Source organism: Salmo salar, chromosome ssa18 (genome assembly GCF_905237065.1).
Source record: "Salmo salar chromosome ssa18, Ssal_v3.1, whole genome shotgun sequence".
NCBI lineage: Eukaryota > Metazoa > Chordata > Actinopteri > Salmoniformes > Salmonidae > Salmo > Salmo salar.
In genome coordinates, this window is record NC_059459.1 from 65,229,182 (window position 1) to 65,251,258 (window position 22,077).

General features: G+C 42.3%; 1 protein-coding gene and 2 pseudogenes across 2 annotated transcripts; 1 reads left to right on the top strand and 2 right to left on the bottom strand.

The window, feature by feature from the left end:
• Positions 1 to 3,207: 3,207 nt before the first annotated feature.
• LOC106577686 (RNA-binding protein 4B-like) lies at positions 3,208 to 8,104 on the bottom strand (annotated as a pseudogene).
• On the top strand, positions 8,061 to 11,456 carry LOC106577687 (TRAF-interacting protein with FHA domain-containing protein A-like). The gene is made up of 3 exons (XM_014156010.2): positions 8,061 to 8,169; positions 8,657 to 8,835; positions 9,426 to 11,456. Exon 3 carries the CDS (start codon positions 9,491 to 9,493, stop codon positions 10,091 to 10,093), a length of 603 nt encoding a protein of 200 aa, XP_014011485.1. The 5' UTR covers positions 8,061 to 8,169; positions 8,657 to 8,835; positions 9,426 to 9,490; the 3' UTR covers positions 10,094 to 11,456.
• A 7,702-nt stretch (positions 11,457 to 19,158) lies between these two features.
• On the bottom strand, positions 19,159 to 22,077 carry LOC106577684 (RNA-binding protein 4B-like; annotated as a pseudogene). Its single transcript, XR_006760491.1, has 4 exons — positions 21,957 to 22,077; positions 21,046 to 21,478; positions 20,268 to 20,934; positions 19,159 to 19,816 (listed from the first exon to the last, which is right to left on the bottom strand). The product of XR_006760491.1 is annotated as an RNA-binding protein 4B-like (transcript).

The window sequence follows — 22,077 nt, forward strand, 5'->3', positions numbered from 1 at the left end:
CCACAGACGTCTCAAGTTGAGGGAGTGCGCAACTGGCATGCTGACTGCAGAAACGTCAACTAGAACTGTGGCCAGAGAACTGAATTTTAATTTCTCTACAATAAGCCGCCTCCAACATCGTTTAGAGAATTTGGCAGTATATCCAACCGGCCTCACAACCGCAGACCTTGTGTATGGCATCTTGTGGGTGAGCTGTTTGCTGATGTCAACGTTGTGAACAGTGTGCCCCATGGTTGCGGTGGGGTTATGGTATGGGCAGGCATAAGTCAGCGACAACGACCACAACTGCCTTTTATCTATGGCAATTTGAATGCAGAGAGAAACCGTGCCGAGCCCCTGAAGCCCATTGTCGTGCCATTCATCCAGTCATCACCTCATGTTTCAGCATGATAATTCACGGCTCCATGTCGCAAAGATCTGTACACAATTCCTGGATGCTGAAAATTTCCCAGTTCTTTCATGGCCTACATACTCAGACATGTCAACGATTGAGCATGTTTGGGATGCTCTGAAATCACGTGTACGACAGCGTGTTCCAGTTCCCGCCAATATCCAGCAACTTCGCACAGCCATTAAAGAGGAGTGGGACAACATTTCACAGGCCACTGCATGAGGCAAATGGTGGTCACACCACATACAGACTGGTTTTCTGATCCACGCCCCTACCTTTTTTTTAAGGTATCAGTAAACAACAGATGCATATCTGTTATTCCCAGTTATGTTAAATTCATAGATTAGGGCCTAATTAATTTAATTTGAGTGATTCCCTTATATGAACTGTTAAAAACTCAGTCAAATTGACGAAATTGTAGCATGTTACTTTATATTTTTGTTCAGTATATATTTAAAACAAATCTGAATCCTTCACAATGACGTAAAACATTTCCACAACCAACATCATGTTTACAGAGCATTCGGAAAGAGTTCAGACCCCTTGACTTTTTCCACATTCTGTTACATTACAGCCTTATTCTAAAATTGATGAAGTTTTCCCCCCTCAATCTACACACAAAACCCCATAAACGACAAAGCAAATACAGGTTTAGACATTTTTGCAAATGTATTACAAATAAAAACCAGAAATATCACAAGTATTTGCTCAGTACTTTGTTGATGCAACTTTGGAAGCGATTACAGCCTCGAGTCTTCTTGGGTATGACGCAACGAACTTGGCACCCCTGTATTTGGGGAGTTTCTCCCATTCTTGTCTGCAGATCCTCTCAAGCTCTGTAAGGTTGGATGGGGAGTGTCGCTGCACAGCTATTTTTAGGTCTCTCCAGAGATGTTCGATCGGGTTAAAAGACATTCAGAGACTTGTCCCAAAGCCACTCCTGCATTGTCTTGGCTGTGCACTTAGGGTTGTTGTCCTGTTGGAATGTGAACCTTCACCCCAGTCTAAGGTCCTGAGCACGTTTTCATCAAGGATCTCTGTACTTTGCTTTGTTTGTTTTTCCTTCGATCCTGACTAGTCTCCCAGTCCCTGCCGCTGAAAAACATTTTCCCCAGATCGGCGCCTCGACACAATCCTTTCTCGGAGCTCTACGGACAATTCCTTCAACCTCATGGCTTGGTTTTTGCTCTGACATGCACTCTCAAATGTGGGACCTTATAGACAGGTGTGTGCCTTTCCAAATCCTGTCCAATCAATTGAATTGACCACAGGTAGACTAATATCAAGTTGTAGGAACATCACGGATGATAAATGGAAACAGGATGCACCTGATCTCAATTGCGAATCTCATAGCAAAGGGTCTGAATACTTATGTAAATAAGGTATTCCTCTTTTTTATACATTTGCAAAACATTCCAAAAACCTGTTTTCGCTTGGTCATTATGGGGTATTGTGTGTAGATTGATAGAAAAAAATATATTTGATCCATTTTAGAATACGGCTACAACGTAACAAAATGTGAAAAAAAGTCAAGGGGTCAGAATACTTTCCGAATGCACTGTATGTTTAATGTGCAATCTGGGATAAAAATATATATTTTTAACTCCCCCCCAGCTGTTAACCAAACAAGTGGTGATGAGGCTTGAGAAATGTAGGCTAACCACTCAAATTCATAGACGGAGCGATTGATACAAGGACCGACCATCTAGGAGCTAAAAATTGCAGTTTTGAAGCTGCAGTTTGTTTACAAAGAATTGAGTAAAACAAGCTTATATTTGGGGCTCTGATGAACATATTTCTGGGTAGGGCAGTTGAAGGTCATGAGGCATTTAAGTTATATTCTTCAAGAATCAATGGCTAGGCCTATACATCATTAACTTAAGTCCCAAAATGTTGATGAATCCCAGATTGCCCCTTTAGATGTTTGGTTGACAATGCACGCAGCCCATATCTGATATTCTTTTCACTAAATTGGTCTTTTGACCAATCAGCTCAGCTCTGAAAATGATCTGATGTGAAAGTAACTGATGTGATTGGTCACAATTCGAATTAGTGTGGAAAATATATAACATTTGGGATGCCCGTCTAAACGCAGCCATATTGCTTTTTAGTTTTGGAAAGGAAGATCAAAAAAACAAAAACAAAAAACCTTACCTGTTCATGCCCGGCCTAAATCAAGCAAACAGAGGTAATTTGCCATTCTCCTGTACTAAATTTGAAAAGACCTTGACTCATGTGTACATAAATTCATCACGTTTAACTCTTAGTTTCATACAACCCACAACTGATCTTGATTCACATCTTACCTGGTTAAGTTACTGCAGGCTGTGCCAAGAACATCTCTCCAGAGATGCTCCAAGAGCAAGGGTGCTCAGAACACCATCATTCCAAGTGTAATATGTTGAGAACTGGGGACATGACAATGACAATCCAACCCATGACAACTAAATAAATTGATGGGCAGTGAAGGGGTTGATTTAGATAGTTCAATTGTGATTGAGCGCTTGAAGTTGAGGGGAGACATAAGTGATAACGTTATTTCACATTGGTAGAGGAAGATTCTTAATTTATCATCATCGGGCACAAAACCCCTTTCACATGATCACGATTCAATGATTAAAATGTAATGAGAAGCAACTGCCATCAAACCACTGATTGTGATAAGAATCTGCGATAAGATGTTAAGAGATCAAAAAAGTAAAAAATGATTATACAATTCAGTTTGTCCTTTGATGACAAAAAAAAAAGAACGTTATCCACTTGGGATAACTAGCTACCATAAGCAAATATTTTATCATTTACAAATTAACCAACTATTCAATTGTAGTGGTTTTATTATGCTGTTGTACATTGTCGTATAACTTCAGATTGAACAAGGAAACACAAGATGGTTCGTATTTAAGTCGATATACAGTCACGATTATTTGCTAATAGTAACATCCTAACGTGTTGATGCTTCCATTCATCAATTTAAGAAATGTGACTTATCAGCGAAAGTTTGTATCATGACACATTACAGGATATCAAGACTAAATATTGGAACGTATAATAAATACGCACGGCTCAAAGGCTTCTGGGAGCCAGAGATTAAAAAGGTAGCTAAAGCACAATACTAAAATAATACAAACCAAACAAGGCCAAAACAATACAAGTGTAATAAAAGTGTTTTCGATGACGAGAAGTCATGCATTACAATTTCTCCTGAGAATGAAATGCGCTCAGCCGCAGATGAACGCTGTGCGCATCAGGATACTGTGACGAGGACGCAAATCTTGTTGAAATAAATAAACCTGGAAAGAGGGCTACCCACACACAAGTCAACCGGCCATTACACCCGCAGCGAACACGTGTTTCATTTATAAACAATCTACATTCATCGTTCTATTCTCATCATCAGCAACTTGTGAGACACTTCAATCTAAATGGTCAAATTATTACTCTACATCAGTTCCTTACTTTTGCTAATACATGATTTATCTCAATCATTGCCTACACACCAGCAGTGCCAACGAGAGGATTAAGAATTACGATTTGTCGCAGAGTTCTCTTACACATGCTTTTTCCCCCAGTTAAAATATTTCACTGTTAATATGGAGGTTGAGCGAAGAGCGACTCTCTGACCATTCCTCTCAGAACTGAGGCATGAAGCCCGTCTAAAGAGCGCATCAAGTGACCTTGGACCCTCCATATAGAGGACAGGTACTACTTCACCTCCAATTTCCCATTAGAATGTTTGTAGCGCAGGCCTACTCTCACCTTGAGTCAAACGCCGGTGTACACGGGGGGCATGGGGGGAGGAGGGGCCCTCCGAATGGGACTGTGGTCCCTGGCGTAGTACGCAGACCGGGGAGGAGGGAGGCGGAGAAGCTCATATGAATCGAGCCCAGAGGTCATGAAACGCTCCCTGACCATGGAAGAGGGGGGCAGGGGTAAGGAGCCTACACGCCTCTCATCATAGGACATTATGCCACAAGGGGCAGGGCGAGCCCTGAATTTCTCATAGTAATCCACCACGGCATAGCTCTCCCTCTCACGCTCATAAGCACGCTCTGGGTAAGGGGATCGTCTAAGGAGAGGGGTGGTGGAGGGGGGGCAGGGTACCCGTGATGAGGGGGTGGGTGACGACCTCTTAGATAGCTAGGGGGTGGAGGATCATGCCTCTCCCTTGGCCAGTATCCCCCCCTTTGAGGTGGGGGGTAGTCTTCTTCCTCCTCGTACGTAAAAAATAATAAAAAATCTTACCCTGGAATTCAACGTTGTCTAATCCCTTGATGGCATCCATAGCCTCGTCGGAGTTGTCCATGTGCACAAACGCAAAGTTTTTAATAATAGCACATTCAGAGACTGTGCCATACTCCTCGAACAATGTGCAGAGTTCATCGCTGTTGCCTTTCTCCACGTTTGTCACGTGGAGTTTGATGGATCCCTGGTTCTTCCCGCGACTAGCCTCGACATTTATCGCCGTGCCATGCATCTTGTAGAGGTGCAGGCTGCTGATGGCTTTGGTGGCAGACTTACGGTCATCCATGTGGACGAAAGCAAAAATCTTGACGATAGCGCATTCTGTGACGGCCCCGTACTGGGAAAACAACGCCTGAATTTCATCCTTGTCTGCCTCCCGAGGGATGTTTCCAATGAAGATCTTGACCATCCTTGAAGCAGTGTTGTAGAAAGCCTGAGGTGAGAGGGGGAAAAGATCAATGATGAGACTGAGGCACAACCCCCCTCCCAGGGCCACTTACCACTTAATCAGACAATGTTGTTGGCCCATTTACTCAAAACCTCTAAAATTACTTAATGACTGACTGGATATGCATGTCAAACTTGACTAGATAGCTAGCTAACCATATTATGAAATAGCTAGCATGTACAAGTAAGTTAAAAAAATCTGACTAGCTAGCGAAGTAGTTTACATGACAAAGTGCAGTGCGCTTATGTCGGGCATCAAGTCAGCTAGCCATCTAGAATGCTAGCTAACCACTTTTGCCAGAAACCAGTTGTTTTCAAACTTCGAAAACACAGATGAGGTTATTTCAGCAACATGACAATGCCAAGGCAAACCAACTTTCATGCAACCAAAAACAAACATTCATAGAAATACAGGCTGACTACACCGCTCGCGTCGCGTGTGCAAGCATTGCAAAATAAATTTAGAAATCTATATTATTCAATTAATTAAGGCACCCACACCGCTCACTCGCACGAGCATCTGTGTTGCCAAGGGCTAAAATATAAGTCAGTTCTATTTGTGAAGCAGATCGAGCTGCATGTCCTACCTCTTCCATCTCCTCATTGGTTTATAGAAGCAGGTACCCACATGCCATCTCCTCATTGGTTATACCCACGTGGGTGACTGAAAGACGAACTGTGTTGTTGGTTGGTCTTCGTGGTGATACTATTAACCTCTCTGGGCCAGTGCGCTTGCGTCCCACCTACTCAACAGCCAGTGGAATCCCGTGGCGCGTTATTCAAATACCTTAGAAATGCTATTACTTCAATTTCTCAAACATATGACTATTTTACACCATTTTAAAGACAAGACTCTCGTTAATCTAACCACACTGTCCGATTTCAAAAAGGCTTTACAACGAAAGCAAAACATTAGATAATGTCAGCAGAGTACCCAGCCAGAAATAATCAGACACCCATTTTTCAAGCTAGCATATAATGTCACATAAACCCAAACCACAGCTAAATGCAGCACTAACCTTTGATGATCTTCATCAGATGACAATCCTAGGACATTATGTTATACAATACATGCATGTTTTGTTCAAACAAGTTCATATTTATATCAAAAACCAGCTTTTTACATTAGCATGTGACTAGCATGTGACTAGCATTCCCACCGAACACTTCCGGTGAATTTACTAAATTACCCACGATAAACGTTCACAAAAAACATAATTATTTTAAGAATTATAGATACAGAACTCCTTTGTGCACTCGCTATGTCCGATTTTAAAATAGATTTTCAGTGAAAGCACATTTTGCAATATTCTGAGTAGATAGCCCAGCCATCACAGGCTAGCTATTTTGACACCCACAAAGTGTGGTACTCACCAAACTCCGATTTACTATTAGAAAAGTTTGATTACCTTTGGTGTTCTTCGTCAGAATGCACTCCCAGGACTTCTACTTCAATAACAAATGTTGGTTTGGTCCCAAATAATCCATAGTTATATCCAAATAGCGGCGTTTTGTTCGTGCGTTCAAGACACTATCCGAAGGGTAAATAAGGGTGACGCGCCCGACGCGTTTTGTGACCAAGAAATTCTAAATATTCCATTACCGTACTTCGAAGCATGTCAACCGCTGTTTAAAATAAATTTTTATGCCATTTTTCTCGTAAAAAAGCGATAATATTCCGACCGGGAGTGGTTGTTTTCGTTCAAAGAGAGAGAAAGTAAACATGGTGTCAGCTCGGGCACGCATCTCCAGTCTCATTGTCCTCAGATCGACCACTTACAAAATGCGCTAAATGTTTTTCAGCCAGGGCCTGCAAAGCCACCATTCAGCTTTCTGGCGCCTTCTGAGAGCCTATGGGAGCGTTAGAAAATGTCACGTCATGCCAGAGATCCCGTTTTGGTTAGAGATGATCAAGAAGGCCATGAAATGGTCAGAGAGAGCGCTTCCTGTTTGGAATCTTCTCAGGTTTTGGCCTGCCAAATGAGTTCTGTTATACTCACAGACACCATTCAAACAGTTTTAGAAACTTTAGGGTGTTTTCTATCCAAATCAAACAATGATATGCATATTCTAGTTACTGGGCAGGAGTAGTAACCAGATTAAATCGGGTACGTTTTTTATCCGGCCGTGCAAATACTGCCCCCTATCCCCAACAGGTTAAAGTTTAGATGCCAATCGCCATATAGTCCAAAGAATAAAAAGCCTGGAAGGAGGAGAGATGACTAGAAACGATTCGGTTGACCGGTTTGTGTGTGGATTAATTGTCTGAGTAGAGGACCTTGTGCATTTCAGGAAAAATAACAACTCAATGTTTATATCCCAGGACAAATTAGCTAGCAACAGCAAGCTAGCTAAATAGGACAAATTGGCTAGCAAGTGCAAGCTAGCTAGCTAAATTGACATAAATGTTTAATGCTTTTCGACCTGTCCCCAAATTAATGTAATTGGTTCAGTTTGTTTTGATATTTTAACCTGCGTGTCGTGATCGCGTTTGGTGTGGGGGGAAAAAATAAATGTATTCACGCAGCCGGTTTGGGTTCCGTGTAAAGTAGCTAGCCAGTTATTCGCCACCTCAACAACACGCGTGTATACGTCCGAAAAGAGGCACTCCAAAAGCTTGTTACTGCAAAAACACTGAGAATATTCTTCAGTACGGGTAGAAATTCCATAAGGATAAACCTCGCGTCAATTTCAAATGTTTTAGTACAGCAGTTATTTAAAGATGTTATCGACCAGAAATATTGAATAGAACACTTACCTCAATCAATTAAAGTTAGCTACTTCACTTTCGTATAAAAAATGTCTACACCGTGTTCTAAAAAACGGAAAAACCCAGCCTGCTGAGATGCGTTATGCTAGCTGATTGGTTAGACAACCATTGTTCTTTGATTAGCCTGTGAATTGACCAATGACATTTTAAGTTGTTACAGCGTTACTAACACCAAGAGTAGGCACGTAATACAGTCATCAGTCACATGAACAAACAGTGAATAGCTTGAAACTGCCTAGGCAAGTTGAGGTTATTTATTAGCCTAGCTAGGTACATAATATTATGATTATGCTACTATTCGTACCAACTACTTCGAATGGTATGACTTATGATATTAGCTTGCCTGGTATACGTATTTTATTGTACACATATAGAGACATTTTTCTTCACTTTATTATCACCATGATCTGTAGAGCCAAGATTCGTTTTACTGCTTCAGGGTTTTGGCATGCTGATTACAGATGGCAATCGATGATTGACAATAGCTCCCCTTTCCCAGAACAGTTAATTTGGCATGCAATTTCATCACAGATAAGAAGCTAGTTGGTTTAATTGATACTGCGCCTTTGTCGACTGTACTCACACGGTCATAAAATAGCCCTATGAGCCTGCCTGTTACTGAAAATCGTAAGGAAGTTGTATAGAGCCTGCCAAGGTGAAAGCATAATCAGACGTTCCTTAAACATCGAACTATAACCGGATCATGACTAGGAGCAGTTCACTGCCACTGGTGGTGCTAATGTATGGTGCGGCTGGTTCTGTCTGACGTAATGATCACCCCCTTCCTGTTTTTTTTGTTCCTGCAGTATCCTCCGATACCCGTTATAGTTGACACAACACTTGGTGCGCCGATAGACAACAGTTGTACCGGTTCTAGTAAACAAAGCAAGTCAACCGTCGGAGACAGCCTACTGTATAATGTAGCCTGATCTTTCGAGACGCTACGAGCAAAATAAATAATCCTACAGTTTACCCAACTTTACAGGTAAGCTATAGCACGTTTGGAAGTGAACATTCAGAATAGTTTTGTTTGAACGAATGTCATGATATGTGATTCTCATTAAAATGTTAGACAAGCCTAGTATTGTTATTAGTGCTTAAGAAAAACATAAGCGTGGAAGATATTTGCAGATTATATATCTAGCATGTTCTTCACCTCTCTCTGATGACAATATAGACTTTGACTTTTGTGAAAAAGCAGTCTATCCAAAGCTGTTTCCCTGTCTATACTTGAAAAAGGCTACATTCATATCACAGTGGAATAACTTTAAACCAGTGAACGTTTTAGAGGAAATGCTGACAGGCTGAGGGTGTGGAATGATGCAATTCTGACACAATTCTAAGAACTAAAAATGTTAGAACAAATATCAAAACCACTTGAGATGTTGTACTGCTTTATGGAAACACCCTGAACATTCTTCCTATGGATTAGAGCAATGGAATTAAGTGTTTTTCATTCCATCACCCTCTGACATCCTCTATCTGAGCTGTTATTCTCTGTCTAGTAATGAGACTTATTTAGTGCCAGAATAACAAAAAGTAATCAATTTGAATATTCTTCTGTTTTTCTCTTAGACCAAGTGAACCTGAAAGTGAAAGACAACATCCCTTCAATTGCATCAGCCATCATAAGATCCATCATGGAAGTGTCTCACACGGTGGAAACAGAGGAGCTGATGACATGCCTCCAGATCCAGCTCTACCACCCCCAGCAGGCTTCCAGGGCTCTGTACCGCATGTTGCCTCTGGACACCAGACACAAGCTCCAGGCCGAGGACCCAGTAAGGCTGGGCCGGGATGCCCAGGCCTGCACCTTCGTGCTGGCCGACCCCCGTGTCTCCCGCAAGCAGCTGTCTTTGCAGGCCTACCGCACCTCCAACAGCTCGGACATGCTATTTTCTGTGCAGAACCTGAGCCAGAAGGGACGTGTGACTGTCAATGGGTTTGAGCTGGGGTTCCTGGAGAGGGCAGAGCTGCCGGGTAAGGCCCTGATCCGGTTCGGGGAATATGAGATGCTGATACGCCGTGAGAATGGAGAGGCGAAGGGGAGCTTTGAGGTGGAGTTTGGGGTGCTGGCAGTACCCCCTTCCAGAGAGATGGGCATGGTCGTGCCAAATATGGTGCCCGTCTTGGACACGGGCTCAGACCTTTCAACCAATGGCATCCCACCACTCATGAGCCAAGGGCCAATGGAGATGGATGAGACAATCATGTACCAATCAGGCAGTGCGCTTCTTTCATAAAATAGTTTTACTGCAATGACAGCCATATTGTTTTGATTATATTGTATTATTTTCTCTTTAACTAGAAGCAGTTTTCTTGAAAAATGCTGATGTTAAACATTCTGAAATCTTAAATCAAAATGTTGACTCTATATGGCGTCAAGCTATCAGTACCTCAAATGTTTTAATATTCTACCTTACAACCCACTCCTCAAGTATTATTCAGACTGTTACGTTATTTTATAAAATGTGAAACTAAAGCTTGTGAATATTACCCTTTTCCATGATACCCAAATAAGAGCAAGTATCAGAATTCAATGAAGGATGGGGTTAGGGTGAGGAAGGATAGTGTTTTGTAAATGTTGATAATAGTAAAACTGTTTTATTTGATTATCGTGTTACACATTGTATTAAAGGCTTTGGCAAGTACAAGTAACTAAAATTTAACCTGCGAGGAACCAAGGCACATTCTGAAAAACTGGCTATAACTGTATATGTTTTAGTCTATCTGCATGTGAGATGACCCCAATTTGCTTACATTGACCCCATCTGCCTCACTATTCTCACCTGTGACGCCTCAGATGGAGCACTAGGAGCTGTCCTCTCACAGCTGCAGAGTGGCATTGAGAGGCCCGTCGCCTTCGCCTCAAGAGCCCTGAGCCCCACTAAACAGTACTCTGTGGGTGAACGAGAAGCACTGGCCTGTGTCTGGGCGTGCGAAATGTGGCACCTCTACTTATATGGCCGGCTGTTCACGTTTCGAACCAACCACCAGTCCCTCACTACGCTACTGTCGGCATTTGGAACTGGCCACAAGCCACTTCAGGTTCAACAGATGGGCCGACTGCCTCAGACAGTATGACTATCAGCTGAAGTTCACTCCGGGGAGGGATAACGTGGTGGCAGACCTCCTCTCACGCTCCTCTGATCGTCTTGCCAGACGACAACGAAACAGAGCTCGTAGAAATACTCTACGCTCCCCTTCAGTCAGCCGTCTCACTGGAGGAGCTGAAGCAAGCATCGTAACAGGATCCCACACTTTAACAGGATCAACCTGTAAGACAGCATGTTTCACTTATCGCCAGTATCCAAAAACTTTGCACAGCCATTGAAGAGGAGTGGGACAACATTCCACAGGCCACAATCAACAGCCTGATCAACTATCTGAATGAGATGTGTAGAGCAAATGATGGTCAAACCAGATACTGACTGGTTTTCTGATTCATGTCCCTACTTTTTTATTATAGGTACAGTATCTTTGACCAACAGATGCATAACTGTATTCCCAGTCATGTGAAATCCATAGATTATGGCTTAATTTATTTATTTCAATTGACTCTTTTCCTTATATGAACTGTAACTCATTAAAATCTTTGAAATTGTTGCATGTTTTTGTTCTCTGTGATTTCACTTCACAGAGACAATGAGTTCTTCAAGTTTAGCACTATATCCACACATATTTGAAGTATCTGAATAATGATGAGTATGATGATGGTGAAGGGGGTGATTGAATTTACAATATACAACTGGGGTTGGCAACTAGGTTTGGATGCCATGAAAAAATAAAATGAAATATAGGCCTTCAGGCTAGCCTACTCCAGTGACATGAAATAGGGTATATACTTTATTTTTTATACAAACCTTAACTCGTGGTTCTCAGTCAAGCGAAATGATACAATGGAAAATGCATCACTTGTGCACCATTGCGCTCTGAAGAGTAAACAAGGATACAACCAGTGGCGACCTGTCATTCAGGTATGAGCCCAACCTGTTTAGCCCCATCATGCTTCACAGTAGGGATGGTGTTAGACAGGTGAGGAGCTGTGCCTGGTTTTCTCCAGACATAGCGCTTTACATTCAGGCCACAGAGTTCAATTTTAGTCAATCAGACCATTATCTGTTGTCTTATGCGCTGTCTTTCATGTGCCTTTTTGCAAACTCCAGGCATGCTGTCATGTGCCTTTTTCTCAAGAGTGGCTTCTGTCTGGCCACTCTCCCATAAAGCCCAGATTGGTTTAGTGCTGTAGAAACTTGTCCTTCTGGCAGGTTCTCCCATCTCAGCCAAGTAACTCTTTAATTTTTTCTGTCAGAGTGGTCATTGGGTTCTTGGTCACCTCCCTGACCAAGGTCCTTCTTGCCCGGTTGCTCAGTTTGGTCGGACGGCCAGCTCTAGGCAGAGTCTGGTAGGTTCCGTATTTTTTCAATTTCCCAATAATGTCTCGTATGACCGAAAATAACTTCTGGACATCAGGACTGTAACTACTCACCACGGACTGGCAGAATCCTTTTTTTCCTTAAAACGAGTCTGACGAGGCCGATGCAAACGATATACTGCTTTCTCGGGAACAAGCCCAGATCCCCGTGAAGACGCGGAGAAAAAGGGGCCGACTGCCTTCTGAGAATTCATAGGCGATCGAATAAACCCCCACTTCCTTCCCTTCTGCTAGCAAACGTGAAATCTTTGGACAATAAAATAGATGACCTACGCAAAAGATTAAACTACCAACAGGACATTCAAAACTGTAATATCTTATGCTTCACGGAGACGTTGCTGAACGACGACACTATCAACATACAGCTGGCTGGTTATACGCTGCACCGGCAGGATAGAACAGTTGCGTCTGGTAAGACAAGGGGCGGCGGACTATGCATTTTTGTAAATAACAGCTGGTGCACGATATCTAAGGTAGTCTCGAGCTATTGCTCGCCTGAGGTAGAGTATCTCATGATAAACTGTAGACCACACTACTTACATAGAGTTTTCCTCTGTATTTTTCGTAGCTGTTTACATACCACCACAGTCAGAGGCTGGCACTAAGACAGCATTCAATGAGCTGTATTCTGCCATAAGCAAACAAGAAAAAGCTCACCCAGAGGCGGTGCTCCTAGTAGTCAGGGACTTTAATGCAGGGAAACTTAAATCCGTTTTACCAAATTTCTATCAGCATGTTAAATGTGCAACCAGAGGAGAAAAAAAAACTGGACCACCTTTACTCCACACACAGAAACGCATACAAAGCTCGCCCACCCTTTGGCAAATCTGACCATAATTCTATCCTCCTGATTCCTGCATACAAGCAAAAATTAAAGCAGTGACTAGATCAATAAAAAAAGTGGTCAGATGAAGCAGATGCTAAGCTACAGGACGGTTTTGCTAGTACAGACTGGAATATGTTCCGGGATTCCGCTGATGGCATTGAGGAGTACACCACATCAGTCATTGGCTTCATCAATAAGTGCATCAATGACATCATCCCCACAGTGACCATGCGTACATACCCCAACCAGAAGCCATGGATTACAGGCAACCTCCACACTGAGCTAAAGGCTAGAGCTGCCGCTTTCAAGGAGCGGGACTCTAAGCCAGAAGCTTAAAAGAAATCCCGCTATGCCCTCCGACCAACCATCAAACAGGCAAAGCGTCAATACAAGACTAAGATGAATCGTACAACACCAGCTCTGATGCTCGTTGGATGTGGCAGGGCTTGCAAACCATTACAGACTACAAAGGGAAGCACAGCCGAGAGCTGCCCAGTGACAGAAGCCTACCAGACGAGCTAAACTACTTCTATGCTTGCTTCGAGGCAAATAACACTGAAACATGCATGAGAGCACCAGTTGTTCTGGAAGATTGTGTGATCACTCTCTCCGCAGCTGATTTGAGAAAGACCTTTAAACAGGTCAACATTCACAAGGCTGTAGGGCCAGACAGATTACCAGGACGTGCACTGCAAGCATGCGCTGACCAACTGGCAAGTGTCTTCACTGACATTTTCAACCTCTCCCTGTCCAAGTCTGTAATACCAACTTGTTTTAGGCAGACCACCATTGTCCCTGTGTCCAAGAACACTAAGGTTACCTGCCTGAATGACTACCGACCTGTAGCACTCACATCTTTAGCCATGAAGTGCATTGAAAGGCTGGTCATGGCTCACATCAACACCATTATCCCAGAAACCCTAGATCTACTCCAATTTGCATACTGCCCCAACAGATCCACACATAATGCAATCTCTATTTCACTCCACACTGCCCTTTCCCACCAGGACAAAAGGAACACCTATGTGAGAACTGGATCCTGGACTTCCAGATGGGCCGCCCCCAGGTGGTAAGGGTAGGTAACAACACATACGCCATGCTGATCCTCAACACAGGCGCCCCTCAGGGGTGCGTGCTCAGTCCCCTCCTGTACTCCCTGCTCATTCATGACTGCACGGCCAGGCACGACTCCAACACCATCATTAAGTTTTCTGATGACACAACAGTGGTAGGCCTGATCACCGAACAATGACGAGACAGCCTATAGGGAGGTCTGAGACCTGGGCGTGTGGTGCCAGGACAACAACCTCTCTCTCAATGTGATCAAGACAAAGGAGATGATTGTGGAGTACAGGAAAAAGAGGGCTGAGCACTCCCCCATTCTCATCGACGGGGTTGCAGTGGAGCAGTTTGAGAGCTTCCTTGGTGGCCCCCACATTGATTCTGTACCGCTACCCCCCCGTATATAGTCTCGCTATTGTTATTTTACTGCTGCTCTTAATTACTTTTTACTTTTATTTGTTATCCGTATTTTTTTAAACTGCATTGTTAGTTAGGGGCTCGTAAGTAAGCATTTCACTGTATTTCACCGAATACCTGTTGTATTCGGTGCATGTGACTAATAAAATTTGATTTGATTTAGTGGAGACCACTGTGCTCTTGGAAACTTTCAACACTAGAAATTGTTTTATACCCTTCCCCAGAAATATCTTGTAGATCTACGGACAATTCCTTGGACACCTTGGTATAGTTTCTGCTCAGATCTTCACTGTCAACTGTGAGACCTTATATAGACAGGTTTTTCTTTGTACATGATGTCAAACAATTGTAATGGCCACAGGTGGACTCCAATCATTAATCAAGTTGTAATGATATCTCAAAGATGATCAAAGGATGTTTTCTCTCAGTCATTATGGGCCATTGTGTGTAGATGGATGAGAAAAAAAAATCTATTTAATCCATTTTGAATTCAGGCTGTAACACAAAATGTGGAATAAGTCAAGGTGTGTGAATACTTCCTGAAGGCACTGTATATAGTGTTGACAGTGTACATTTTCCTTTTCTTCATTTTTGGGCGCTTTTCCGGTGTATTGCTCTCTTTTTGAGAGTAAGGGTTCCTTACTCTTGTTTTTCTACTAGAACAAAACTAGAACATTATTTAATATTTTCTGTTCTATCTGATATATCATCTAGTGGCCCTATCAGGTACTTTAGATTACCACAGGTATCTGTCATTATCTCTGGCTCACTGTGTGGCCTTATATGTCCCACTGTTGTTTGTGGCGATATGCACTGATGAAGGTCGACTGACCAAAAGCTCAGCCACAATGAAAGAAATTTGCATCTGACTGGAAGTATCCTGAGACTTTTTCCTGTTTCTCCAGTTTTTCCTTTGGCCTCCAGCACCTTCACTAATACTTTCTGGCTATTATCTAATGAATTCTGCTAACAGTTTTTATAATCTTTTTAAATAGACACGTTTTAGATGACTTTTTATTGGGTAAGGGTGGGATCATTGTGGTGGTTTTGAGAAGCACATACCATCCTGTGCCACAGTGCCTTTAGAATGTATTCACACCCCTTGGCTTTTTCCACATTTTGTTTTTAACTGCCTGAATTTAAAATTGAATAAAATGTAGATGTTTTTGTCACTGGCCTACACACAGTTCCCCATAATGTCAGTTGATTTATGTTTTTTAAATGTTTACAAATTCATTAAAAATGAAAAGCTGAAATATCTTGAGTGAATAAGTATTTAACCCCATTGTTATCGCAAACAAATAAGTTCAGGAGTATAAAATGTGATTAACAAGTCACAATAAGTTGCATGGACTCGCACAATAATAGTGTTTAACATGAATTTTGAATGACTACCTCATCTCTGTACCGGACACATAACATTATCTGTAAGGTCCCTGAGTCGAGCAGTGAATTTCAAACACAGATTCAACCACAAAGACCAGAGAGGTTTTCAAATGTCTCGCAAAGGGCACCTATTGGTAGATGGGTAAAAAAAAAAGAAGCAGATAATGAATGTCCCTTTGAGCACGGTGGAGTTATTAATTACATTTTGGATGGTGTATCAATACACCCAGTCACTACAAAGATACAGGCATCCTTCCTAACTCAGTTGCCAGAAAGGAAGCAAACCTAACCCATGAGGCCAATAGTGACTTTAAAACAGTTGATGGATCAACATTGTAGTTACTCCATAATAATAACCTAACTGACAGAGTGAAAAGGAAGCCTGTACAAAATAAAAAAAATATTCCAAAACGTGCATTAGTGAATTAATACAACAAAAAATGTGGCAAATCAATTAACTTTTTATCCTAAATAGTCGTGTTTGGGGCAAATCCAATACAACACATTACTGAGTACCACTCTCCATATTTGAGCATAGTGGTGGCTGCATCATGTTATGGGTATGCTTGTAATTGTTAAGGACTGGGGAGTTTTTCAGGATAAAAAGTAACAGAAGCTAAGCACAGGCAAAATCCTAGAAGAAAACCTGGTTCAGTCTGTTTTCAACCAGACACTGGGAGATTAATTAACCTTTCAGCAGGACAGTAACCTAAAACAAGGCCAAATTTACACTGGGGTGGCCGAGTTACAATTGTGACCTAAATCTGCTTGAAAATCTATGGCAAGACCTGAAAATGGTTGTCTAGCAATGATCAACATCCAAATTGACAGAGCTTGGAGAATTTTGAAAAGAATAATGGGTAAATGTTGCAAAATCCAGATGTGGAAAGTTCTTAGACTTACCCAGAAAGAGTCACAGCAGTTATCACTGCCAAATGTGATTTTAACATGTATAGATAAGTATTCTACCCTGTGAGACTAATCAAGATATTAGGGTTTTCTTTTTCAAATGTTAAAATATTCTGTCCAAGTGGAAGAAAATTGTAAGTAAATTGACGAAAGTCATTCATTTCAATCCCAATTTGTAACATCAAAAAGAAAAAGGGGTGTGAATACTTGCTGAAGGCACCGTATGCCTAGACTTCTTTGATCTGTATGTACACCAACTACCCAGCATAGGGCAGTAGGCTTCCACAAAAGGAACAGCCACACCCAAATGACCTCATCACCAGTCATATGATGGCTATATGTGGGTTTATAGAAAGAGTTAATCTACCCAACAGAATTTATATGTGATCTGCAGTCTCACGTGCACGGTCAGCTCCAGGCATAGTCAGTTACTTAGGGGCCCCAGCAGCTAGGAACTGTCAGGGTCTCAATTTACTGATGAGCATTAAGAATACACAAGGTATATATTCAAACATTTTTGTGGATCAGTCACTCAATTAGCCATGTCTGCTAACAATTAGTCTAGCTAGTGATCTAAACTTGTAATCATGGCCAAAATACTGATCGGGCACATGCCCAGGGGCCCTGACCTCCAGGGGGCCCCTCATTGATTTTATTAGTTGCTCTCACTCAGATAACATGGCAAAATGTGTAGAACTACAGAAAACTCTTTAAAACTAACATTTTCTCTAAGCCCCATGCCAAAATGTGTAATATAGCAGGAAATTAACATTAAAAACATACAATCTCCACCCCAAAGAAAGATGGCCACTAGGTGCCCCCCCCCAACCAAATCTGTTACAATACCCAAAAGGCTAGAGCCAGCCTTCCAACATTACATGTCCTTCCCAAACAAGGTTTTTGTATACTATCAACCCAGAGAGAACAAACAAGATCAGTTTGAAATATTTTATTAGGAAATGACACAGTAAGACAGTCGGGGGACTCTTAAAACCAAGTATTTCAGTAGTACAGCTATACAAACCAATACAACCATTTACAGTATAGGTTACAATACATATGAAAGCTTAATGAATTCTACTTTTCTAACTTACCAGGGGACTAGAACTTTAGACATAGGGGTGCATTCACCAGGAACCAAACGGGCCGAAACAGAGGACTCAGTGGTATTAACTTGTCCATTAAGAAATGCTTGTTTTCACAGCAAAATGTACCTGCTGACCCTAAGACTGCATCCCTACTTGCTTATGGACGGAATTATCTATAAAATAAATCTGCACCTGACAATATTTCCACAACCAAGATCATGTTTATATTTAAAAGGGCAATCTGGTATTCAAACAAAGACCCAGCCACTTGTTTGGTTAAGAGCTGAGGCTGGAGAACTGTAGATGACTAACCACTCTGAAATTCATAGACTGAGCTTTTGATACATGGACTGACCATCTATGAGCTCAAAATGATAGTTTTGACCATGTTTTAAAGCTAGTTTGTTTACAATTAGATTAAACAATGGAGTAGCAGGTTTATATTTGGAGCTCTGATGAACTTGTGTTTTTAGGTGTGACAGTTAAATGTCATCAGGCATATAAGTTCTATTCTTCAAGATTCAATGGTTAAGCCTATATCTAAATAAAAAAATCCCAAAATGTTGCAGAATCCGAGACTGCCCCTTTAAAAAGACATTAGGCTGCATTTATACAGGCAGCACAATCATTGTTTACCAATTAGTGAAAAAAATATAAGAATTGGGCTGCCTGTCTAAACACAGCCATATAGATTTTTAGTATGGAAAGGATTAGCATTTATATTACCTGTCCGTGCCAAGCAGAGACGTGTCATTTTCCTGACTCCTGTGTACCTAAATTAATCACATCTTTAACCCCAAGTTTCATACAACTGATCCCAACTCCCATCTTACCTGGTTAGGTTCCTGCAGGCAGTGCCAAGAACATCTCTCCAGAGATGCATCCAGAGTGAGTGTATTATGGTGAGAACTGGGGATATGGCAATAAAGCCCTATCAATCAAACCCATGACACTGAAAAAAATGTATGGGCCAGTGAAGGGGCAGATCGGTATAGTTCAATTGTGATTGAGCGCTTGAAGTCGAGGGGACACAGAGATAACGTTATGACATTTTATCATTATCAAGCATTTATCCCCCTTCAAAATGATTAAAGTATATTGAGAAGCAACTGATCATCCGCCATTGAATCATAAGATAAAGAATCTGCGATATGATTTAACAAGAGAACAAAAAAAATATCAAAATGCCTATACAATTCAGTTTTATTAAAATCAAGTCCTGATTACAAATAAGAACGTTATCCTCCTTAGTGTAACTCGCTACATTCAGCAAATATTTGTCCAACTAACAAATTAACCAACTAGTCCATCGTAGTGGTTTATTATGCTGTTGTACATTGTCGCAGAGCGCTACCTTTTCATAATCCATAACTTGGCATAATTTCAGACGATAGATTGAACAACCATGCTGGTTTAAATTTAAAAGGAAACACGTTTTCATATTCAAATCACGATTATTAACATCCTTTTCGTAATAACGTGTTGCAGCTTTCAATCATTAAATTTCAGAAATTAGAGTTTAGAGCAAAAAGTTTGTATCATGACACGTTACAGTATATCAAGAGGACAAAATAATGTTAACGTAAAATAAAAACGCACAACTAAATGGCTTCTGGGAGCCTGAGACTAAAAACCTAGCTAAAGCACAATACTAAAACAATGCCAAAAAAAAAAAAAAAGAGGAAACAATACAAGTGTAATAAAAGGGTTTTAAATGACGAGAGGTCATGCATTACAATTCCTCCTGAGAACGAAACGCGCTCAGCCACAGACGAGGGGGGTAAATTGCTGTGTGCATCAGGAGACGACGACGAGGACGCAGATCTTGTTGAAATATTTAAACCTGGAAAGAGAGCAAACCACACACACACACGTCAACCGCCCATTACACCCGCAGCGAACACGTGTTTCATTTATAAACAATCTACATTCATCGTTCCATTCTCATCAGCAACTTCAATCTACACGTCAATCTAATTGGTCAAATGAATACTCTACATCAGTTCCTCCACTTTTATCAATACATGATTTATATTTAGCTCAATCATTGCTTATATACCAACGAGAAGAATTACGATTTTTCGCAGAGCTCTTACACATGCCTTTTCTCTCAGTTCAAGCATTTCACAGTTAATATGGAGGTTTAGCGAAGAGCGATTGTCAGACCATTCCTCTCAGAACTGAGGCATGAAGCTCGTCTAAAGAGCGCATCAAGTGACCTTGGACCCTCCATATAGAGGACAGGTACTACTTCACCTCCCATTAGAATGTTTGTAGCGCAGGCCTATTCTCACCTTGAGTCAAACGCCGGTGTACGCCGCTTAGTAATAGCGAGCCGCTGGCGGCGGAGGCAACCTGTCGGCGTAGGGGTCCCTGGTACGGGGTAGGTTGTACATCGCGGGCCGAGAGATGGGGGAGAGTCGGGAACGCTCATAGGAGTAACCGTTACCGGCAGGGGGCATGGGGGGAGGAGGGGCCCTCCGAATGGGACTGCGGTCCCTGGCGTAGTACGCAGAGGGGGGAGGAGGGAGGGGGCGACGCTCATATGGATCGAGGCCGGAGGTCATGAAACGCTCCCTGACCATGGAAGAGGGGGGGGGGGAGGAGGGGGTAAGGAGCCTACACGCCTCTCATCATAGGACATTATGCCATAAGGGGCAGGACGAGCCCTGTATTTCTCATAGTAATCCACCACGGCATAGCTCTGCCTCTCGCGCTCATAAGCACGCTCTGGGTATGGGGCCCGTCTAGGGGGAGGGGGTGGTGGAGGGGGGACAGGGTACCCGTGATGAGGGGGTGGGTGACGACCTCTTAAATAGCTGGGGGGTGGAGGATCATGCCTCTCCCCGGGGTAGCCACGGGGGGGCCAGTATCCCCCCCTCTCAGGTGGGGGTGGGGGGTAGTCCTCTTCCTCCTCGTACCTGGGACGGCTCTTGGATATCTGAACATGGATACGTTTCCCTATTAAGGAAAGAAATGCCAAAGAACATGATTAGGTGGAAGACCAGTAGTAACCACATTTCTAAATGTGTAACCTTCTCAAAGAGCATAACCCTTTAACAAAAATCTTACCCTGGAATTCGACGTTGTCTAATCCCTTGATGGCATCCATAGCCTCATCAGAGTTGTCCATGTGTACAAACGCAAAGTTTTTGACAATAGCACATTCAGAAACTGTGCCATACTCTTCGAACAGAGTGCGGAGCTCATCATCGTTGCCTTTCTCCACGTTTGTCACGTGAAGTTTGACTGATCCCTGGTTCTTCCCGCGACTAGCCTCGACATTTATCGCCGTGCCATGCAGCTTGTAGAGGTGCAGGCTGCGGATGGCTTTGGTGGCAGACTTACGGTCATCCATGTGGACAAAAGCAAAATTCTTGACGATGGCGCATTCTGTGACGGCACCGTACTGGGAGAACAACGCCTGAATTTCATCCTTGTCTGCCTCCCGAGGGAGGTTCCCAATGAAGATCTTGACCATCCTTGAATCAGTGTTGTAGAAAGCCTGATGTGAGGGGGGAAAACTCAATGAGACTATGCGAACCAGCGAGATTATCATGTAAACCAAGTACAGTGGTGTACTTGTTATCGGCATCAAGCATGGGGGCTAGTATTCGAGTAGAACGTTAGCTAACCACTTTCGACAGAAACCGGTTGTTTTAAAACTTCGATACGTTTATTTCAGCAACATGATCATGTCCAAATTTTATATAATCAAAAATGAAAATTAATAGAAAACTGCGTCGAATATTGTAAATCTCGTTGTCTAGCTACGTTACCTAGCTAAAGTAGCTAATTTAGCTAGCTTGCCACCCCAACACGCGCGTACCCGTTCGAAGAAACGGTACTCAAAATATTTTATTGCAAAAACAGAATATTCCTCAATAAGGGTAGACAGAGTTCATACCTCGCGTCAATTTCAAATGTTTTAGCAGTAGCTATTTATTTTCTATTGACCAAGAAAGATTGAATGGAACGCTTACCTCAGTTAGCTGCTTCACGGTCGTGAAAAAAATGGCTACACCGGTGTGCTAAAGAAGCGCGCCTACGGAGACGCGTTAACACAGCTGATTGGTTAGACAACCGTTGTTCATTGATTAGCCT